The following is an 8,226-nucleotide window of genomic DNA, read 5'->3' as shown; positions in this document are numbered from 1 at the left end:
TGTGCTTGTACATGTCCAGATGTCTTTGTAATGATTTTAACAGTGGTGGATATTAATAACTCTATCCTAGAATCTTTTATTATGTTCAGAGATGTTAAAAAAACAGGTCACAACATCCAGTGGAAAATTCCAGGTGGTTTAGATCTGCCACTATTAAATCATTCATTTTCTAAGCTTTAGTATAACGCCTTGCTGTCTCCTGCAGTATCTAATGGTGCCTTTCTTCCTCCCACACCTCGCCAGTGATCAGTGACGTAAGACTGTGATATATAAACTTGTGGTGTGATGCAAGCTTCTGTATAAAGCAGAACATTAATGCTAGACGGGAAAATAACCAGTGCATATGGCTGGGATTGAGAGGGTATGATCAGGACCATTAAATGGAATACCTGGATGGTAGCTCTGAAAACAGCTTCTATTAAGGAGGTTGGGAGAGGCTGGTATGCTAAAGGTGTAATCACTAAGGTTCTAAATCAATTGTCTTACTCTTTACCAGGCGTCATTGCTTAAGCTGCTGTCTTCACTTTGAACAATCTTTGAAGCTACACTATTGAGCAGCCCCCTCCTCCATTTCTAACTAGCTGACAGAAATCAGGAAGGCATCAGCAATCTTTCCATTAAATGATCTATTACAAACAGGCATTGGTATATTGCAAATTGGTCACAGTTTCTCACCTCACAACTCAATGCTATGGAATAACAGAGTGATCTAAATAAACAAGAAATCGGTGTTTAAAAATGAATGGTTTGATAACAAAATGTTATATTTGTTATCAAACCATTGTTATCAAAGTGATTTACTGGATTCTGAGGGTTTATATCTATCTTATAATGATTTTCTGCACAAATCTCTTAATTACTAACAAACAATAAATAAAATTATTAAAGCCATACTCAATGCTTTAGTACTTCTCATTAGAGGTTCACGTCAGTATTGTAAAGTTAATCCTACTTACCCAACCTTTATTCCTGGCCTTGTACTAAACAGTTTTGGAATGGAATTCATACTTGGTTGTCTATAACAATTTCAGAACTACCAGATTTTATTTATGATGGCATTATATGGTATTTTAATCCAACCTGTAATAGTGATATTTTATTTATTGTAAATCTTATTATTTTGTTAGCAACATTTTTTTATTCGCAAATGTAAATGGGGAAGCTTGAAGCCTTTGGTCATAGCCTTTACTCATGAGATAAAACGTGATGTACAATCTCTAAACTAGCATGCAAGTCACATGATTTGTTAACGCAATTCCATTTTGTTTAATGGGGTTAAACAGTTTACAATTTCTTCATGTTATTCATCTCCTTAACATGTCATGTTAATTGCAATCTGAATGTAATGTATCACCCCCTTGTAATGTCTATTGTATTTCTTGTTCTTATGTTCCTTTCCAATATGTCACTCATTTGTACTGTAATTTTTACATTGGTAAAAATAAATAATTGGGGGGGGGGGGGGGCAGCAAAACTACATTTCCCACAATACACTTCGCGTAACAAACTACAATTTTCTATCAAAATGTAAAATACTATGGAACATATATAGAATACGTTATATACCCCTATTTACGTGTAATTATACACAATGTCTGTAAAAATTGTCCTTTTGCTTTTCCCCCGCGAATAAAACACAAAATTAAGTTTGTAGAATCCAGATGGAAATGACGTCTTAAACCGGCCGCCATCTTTCCGCGGGAGGAGGTGTTTGGTACAGATAGACTGTACGGAGAAGGGGGTAGTAGTGAGAACGGCTCGGGTTTGCTGTTTATTTCCATTTATTTACAGTCATGTCAAATGAAACTGAAGGAACGAAGACCATCGAAGAGGCATCAACCGAGGAGCAGCGGGTAATACAGATTTAGGACTAGTATTTATGTGTGAGACAGAGTGGTTGTTTTTTGATTCCGTCTGCCTGGTGCACTGTCTGCATGAACTGTGTTGTGCAGTCATTCAGTCAGTCCAAATCAAGCATGAAGCGGACACAGACTGAATGTCTTCCCGCATGGGGTTTGTGTTTATTATATAATTCAGATTTAATGCCTGAGCGTTTGTAATATGTTGTATTCATATACGATGAAATTAATCTCTGGTTGGGTGGTGGTATTTTTATATCTAAAATGATGGACGGTTTAAACTTTGCTTTGCTCCACAGACGGGAGGGCCTGGTTCAGCAGAATACAGTGATGATTGTGTCCGGATCCCCGGTATACAAATACAGTACAGTCCCGAGTAATTTGATGTGACACCGCCGTTTTGGGCTTGGTCTATATTACCAGCGAAAATGTCGCCGCCTTAGATTTCTGTTGTTGCTCGATGCATTGAAACTATGGTGTTACAGTATTAGTAGTGTCGTTGGTTGTGGTAATAAACGGTGAAATGCCATATGCGTTTTAAGAAAAATGCATTGTTTTGAAACCAAGGTCACTGAAAATCGGTTACTGATTCAAGCTCATCGGAAGTATTAAGACTCAGTGCTCAATTAAGCTAGACTTTATTATGAAACTAACCCGACGCGTAATCACATTGATGATTAATCCAGGGTGCAGTTTATTCTGCAAAATAGTCACTTAAAGATGCACTGTTATACAGTGATGGGCGGCAAACTGATCATTATGCTATTTTAGAAAGCAGATTATTGTGAACTTCCAAATGTACTTGACAGCATCAGGAACTAGAACGGCCCATGCTACCTGTATTGCATGCAGTAGAATATTTAGCTGAAAATATTTCTCAAGTAAAAATGCTTCTAGAGCTGATATTTCCAACATTAACCTATCCGTTAATCAATTCCAGCTACTGCCAAACGTGTAGAATTACCACGGATAGTAACACCATGACGAATCCCCATTTATTTCCCATGTTAAATTGCATGGATCAAAAAAGGTTAAAGTAAAAAATTATAGCCAATCATTGAAAATACTGTAATAGCTACAGCTTGTCACACCCACTGAAACCGAGAAAGGAAGACTGGATTGTCTGGGTGGGACAAAGGTGTGATACTTTACCAATACTTTGTGTTGGCTCATTGGGTTTGGGTTTGGGTATGGCTAGTATAACTAGTGGTAGAATCTTCAAACAAAAAATAATTGCATTTGTTTCTGAAACATTTCAGCCAGCTTAATATTTGAACACTGTTTAAGCAGTGTTATCTAGAATCTGAAATTCTACATTCAAATCATTATGGATTTCTTCTGTTTGCTTCATGCAGGTCCTTGCTTGAGGTTGGATTTGTTATTAACATAAGCATGCAAGTCTTTTAAAAGCGCTCTCAAAAGAATATCGCTGGGGATCTCTACCACTATTGATTTCTGTTCATTTATTCTGCTAAAGCCCTAAGTCCTATACAATGTAATAACCTCTAACTAATGCAAGACTTAAACAACATCTGTTCAGATACCATAGAGTCTAGAGACCCACAAATTAAAATACGGTATTACTGTCTAGCAAAATATGAAAAAGTAGTTATCCTTGCTTGAAGTTCAGTATCTTGGTGTTTGGCAGTGCTTTCTCTCAATGAATAGTCTTTGATTAAAACATTAGCCTTTTCACAGAGTTTATTCTCCCCCCCCACCCCCCCCCCCCCCCCCGCCCCCGAGACACAAATGCTTCAATTGTTTGGCTCTGTCATTCTGACCATGTCTCCTGTCACATGTTAACATATTACTGTACCAAGAACTTTTCTTTACAGTTACATTTACAAATAGAAGTGAATTGCTTGCCCCAATTACAGAAAGATCCATTTGTTTATTAAAAGGTAAGCCTCTTGGTCAGTTAACATTGTTAGGGGGCTTTTATATTCGTGCTGTCTGCATAGCTGCAATAGAAATATTCTATTCCTAGACTGTTTTGGGTCCGATTTAGTGGTATGTGGGAGTGCTGTTATTGCTGTACAAGCTTTAAGTAGATGCACCAATCACTTCTAAAATATTTATGCAGTGTCAAATCTTAGGTATTCATAGAACGCTCTTTGATGCTTCTTGGTCTCGATCAAAGGTGGCCATGAAAAGGTTTAATGGAATACCTTCTGAAGAAAATGCACATTGATGAAGCATGAAGTAACACAGTTATTCTTTAGTAATCGGTTTCCGCTGTTGAAGTCTAACATTAGAATTGGATGGGATGAGTTGAAGCAAGCTTTAGTACTCCTTTTGTGTGCAGTGACAGTACCTGCCCCATCTGATTAGAGACAAGGTCAGCAGAGATTAAACTGCATCAAAACTGTAAAAATAACTTTGCCTTTTAATGGACTTTTTAAAACAAGCTATGGGCTCTTCCTCTTTCAAGCTGTCCTTTCAGTGAGGACATGATGATCTCATCCATTAGTCAGCTATGCTCTGACGATCCACCTTGCTGGGTTTTATTCATGCCTTTTTAAATGCTTGAGGTTCAAATTATAATTGATGTTTTTTTTTAAGGAAATGGAGGACAAAGTGGTCAGCCCTGAAAAGGTAGAAGAAGCCAAGCTGAAAGCTAGATACCCTCATCTTGGTTCAAAGCCGGGTGGCTCTGATCTTTTAAGGAAAAGACTTCAGAAAGGGGTATTTTTACAAATTTTTTTTTTTTAAATGGAGTATGGTAGGAATGGTGTGTGTGGGGGGCAGGGGCGGGGGTGTGGGGGGCAGGGGTGGGATGGGCAGAATGATTTATGTGTGTGTGTGTGTAATTGTTTAGGTCCAATGTGTAAACTCTGTGTATGAGTTATGATACCTAAAAAGTTGGAAGACATTTCACCTAAAGTACAGTGGTGTTAATTCTTAGCTAGTGAATGCTCTCACAACTTGCACTAGCATAAATTGTTGAAATTAGTATTATATCAATATCTAGATTTAGAATTAACCTTAATGTTTAATAAATTAATTCACTTCTTCCATGGTGCTTGCTTTTATATTGGTCTTGAGGAGGGGCTGGGATGGGGGGATATAAAACCTCAGTGTTCTACAAACAGCCAGTCTGTACATCTTAAGTGTATGAAACGCTATACATTTTGGTAATTGTATTTCAAATTGTTTTAGGAGTGTTTTGAGAGAGAGAGAGAGAGATATACATATACATATACATATACACAGACTTGCTCAAATTTGTTGGTACCCCTCCACAAAAAACGAAGAATGCACAATTTTCTCTGAAATAACTTGAAACTGACAAAAGTAATTGGCATCCACCATTGTTTATTCCATATTTAATAGAAATCGGACTTTCCTTTTGATTTTTTATTCAACACAATATTGTAAATAATAAAACAAATGAAAATGGCATGGACAAAAATGATGGGACCGCTAACCTAATATTTTGTTGCACAACCTTTAGAGGCAATCACTGCAATCAAACGTTTTCTGTAGCTCTCAATGAGACTTCTGCACCTGTTAACAGGTAGTTTGGCCCACTCTTCCTGAGCAAACTGCTCCAGCTGTCTCAGGTTTGATGGGTGCCTTCTCCAGACTGCAAGTTTCAGCTCTTTCCAGGGATGTTCGATAGGATTCAGATCAGGACTCATAGAAGGCCACTTCAGAATAGTCCAATGTTTTGTTCTTATCCATTCTTGGGTGCTTTTAGCTGTGTGTTTTGGGTCATTATCCTGTTGGAGGACCCATGACCTGCGACTGAGACAGAGCTTTCTGACACTGGGCAGTACGTTTCGCTCCAGAATGCCTTGATAGTCTTGAGATTTCATTGTGCCCTGCACAGATTCAAGGAACCCTGTGCCAGGCGCAGCAAAGCAGCCCCAAAACATAACCGAGCCTCCTCCATGTTTCACTGTAGGTATGGTGTTCTTTTCTTTGAAAGCTTAATTTTTTGTCTGTGAACATAGAGCTGATGTGACTTGCCAAAAAGCTCCAGTTTTGACTCATCTGTCCAAAGGACATTCTCCCAGAAGGATTGTGGCTTGTCAATATGCATTTTAGCAAATTCCAGTCTGGCTTTTTTATGTTTTTCTTTCAAAAGAGGAGTCCTCCTGGGTCTTCTTCCATGGAGCCCACTTTCGCTCAAAAAGCGACGGATGGTGCGATCAGAAACTGACGTACCTTCACCTTGGAGTTCAGCTTGTATCTCTTTGGCAGTTATCCTTGGATTTTTTTCTACCATTCGCACTATCCTTCTGTTCAATCTGGGGTCGATTTTCCTCTTGCGGCCGCGCCCAGGGAGGTTGGCTACAGTTCCATGGACCTTAAACTTCTTAATAATATTTGCAACTGTTGTCACAGGAACATCAAGCTGCTTGGAGATGGTCTTGTAGCCTTTACCTTTACCATGCTTGTCTATTATTTTCTTTCTGATCTCCTCAGACAACTCTCTCCTTTGCTTTCTCTGGTCCATGTTCAGTGTGGTGCACACAATGATACCAAACAGCACAGTGACTACTTTTCTCCATTTAAATAGGCTGAATGACTGATTACAAGATTGGAGACATGTGTGATACTAATTAAAGAAACTAATTAGTTTGAAATATCACTATAATCCAATTATTTATTATCTTTTCTAAGGGGTACCAACAATGTGTCCAGGCCATTTTAGAATATCTTTGTAGAATAAGCAACAATTCATCTCTTTTCACAGCTCCTTTGCTTTATTCTATGACATACCAAAGGCATGCAAGTATACATGATAAAATAGCTTTTAATTTCATCACTTTAAGAGGAATGAAGCATTATTTCAATGAGCTGTAAGGGTACCAGCAAATTTGAGCACGTCTGTATATTATATATATATATATATATATAAAAATATAAATTAAATTAAATAAAAAAAGCTCAGTGAAAAACAAACCTGGCATTTTAATTTACGACTATTGGGGTTTAACATTGGCCTGTACTGAATAACTGTATTGTCTTATTTGTATTTTGCAGCAAAAATATTTTGACTCTGGTGACTACAATATGGCTAAGGCCAAGATGAAGAACAAACAGCTGCCGACAGCTACCACTGAGAAAGCTGAGGTCACTGGAGACCACATCCCCACTCCACAAGACTTGCCTCAGAGAAAACCTTCCCTGGTTGCCAGCAAGCTGGCTGGTTGATTTATAAGATATGACAGTGCACCCTTTTCTTCTCATTCCTGTTTTTCACCCTTATTGTCCCTATTCATCTCTTAACTTTATTTTACACTAAAGTCATTTGGAAAGACTGATGAGTAGGCAGATTCCAGTTAATAGTGCTGCTTGTGGAGGAATTACAAAAGTGTAGTACCTGGAATGACTGCTGAAGAAAAAAAAATGTCTGTGAGACCCACAAACTTGCAAAAGTTTTGATGGCTTAAGTATACTGTAGTTTTGGGTGAAGTGTACATATTAACTATTTCCTAGTGTAGGAGTGATGGCAGGAATTGACATTTTAGAAAGTTTTACATTTTTACTGTATCATTCCTTATAGCCTTCATCTAAATGAAGTAGTGTGCTTGAATTATTTAATATAATCTTCAGTCATGTCCATGCTTAATTTTTCCCTTGTTACGGCTATATTCTTTGTTTTATATAAAAAAATAAAAGAATGGACTACACAGATTGCTTAAAAAAAAAAAAAAGCATGTGTGAAAATGAACTGGGTTGTGAAAGGTTGGTGTCTGCTTGCCTCAAATCTTGAATTTAAAATGGCCTTAAACCTCATTCGGCTTTATCAATTGCATATGTTGTTGGGCAATATTTGTCCATCCTGGAGAAATATATGTGAACCTAGTGCTGAATGTGTGCTGAAAACTCCTTACCTATTTAAACCTGTATCATTTTAGGTTTTGTAGTTGGTAGCTCACTAAAGGAAATGTTTGAAGTGTGCATGTGTATAGACTGTGCAGTCACTTTTGTGCCATTTTTGTAAATAAAATAGTTTTGCACAAATGTGTTCCAATTGCTTTATTGTTTTCTGGATATTGTTTATTTTTACAATGTGGAACCTTGGATGAATGTTTACCTTGGTAGTCAAACATACTGGCAATTTCTTTGCACTGGGATATATGAATTGTACACTTACCTGTCAACGCTGAATACCTGTAGCTTGAGGCAATTGTAGTGTATGCCTGTTTTGATTTTAATGTATTACAGGTAATGCAATTTGTGACCAAGAAATAATATTCCCCCAAATATTGTGGCTATCAAAAATGATCCTTGCAGACCAAAATTGGTGTCTGTGTTTGGGTCGTGGGTTGTAATTTGGCATATGTAACAATGGGTAATGAAATGTTATTTTAAGAGGCTTCATTAACGTGGTTATTGCATTATTATCTTTGTA

The 8,226-nt window shown here is 37.5% G+C and overlaps 1 protein-coding gene across 1 annotated transcript; it reads left to right on the top strand.

Annotated features, from left to right (window-relative positions):
* Positions 1 to 1,684: 1,684 nt before the first annotated feature.
* LOC117429178 (cAMP-regulated phosphoprotein 19) lies at positions 1,685 to 7,835 on the top strand. The gene is made up of 3 exons (XM_034048415.3): positions 1,685 to 1,853; positions 4,422 to 4,544; positions 6,852 to 7,835. The coding sequence occupies exons 1-3, from the start codon at positions 1,794 to 1,796 to the stop codon at positions 7,020 to 7,022; spliced, it is 354 nt and encodes a 117-aa protein (XP_033904306.1). The 5' UTR covers positions 1,685 to 1,793; the 3' UTR covers positions 7,023 to 7,835.
* The last annotated feature ends 391 nt before the right edge of the window (positions 7,836 to 8,226 follow it).

Source organism: Acipenser ruthenus, chromosome 24, assembly GCF_902713425.1.
Source record: "Acipenser ruthenus chromosome 24, fAciRut3.2 maternal haplotype, whole genome shotgun sequence".
Lineage (NCBI taxonomy): Eukaryota > Metazoa > Chordata > Actinopteri > Acipenseriformes > Acipenseridae > Acipenser > Acipenser ruthenus.
This window is presented reverse-complemented; position numbering and strand designations above follow the sequence as displayed.

Excerpts from the sequence above, each read along its gene's own strand:
- LOC117429178 (XM_034048415.3), top strand. The coding sequence starts at position 1,794 with ATGTCAAATGAAACTGAAGGAACGAAGACCATCGAAGAGGCATCAACC. Across the intron at positions 1,854-4,421 it reads CATCAACCGAGGAGCAGCGG|GAAATGGAGGACAAAGTGGT; the intron begins GTAATACAGATT and ends TTTTTTTTTAAG. Across the intron at positions 4,545-6,851 it reads GGAAAAGACTTCAGAAAGGG|CAAAAATATTTTGACTCTGG; the intron begins GTATTTTTACAA and ends TGTATTTTGCAG.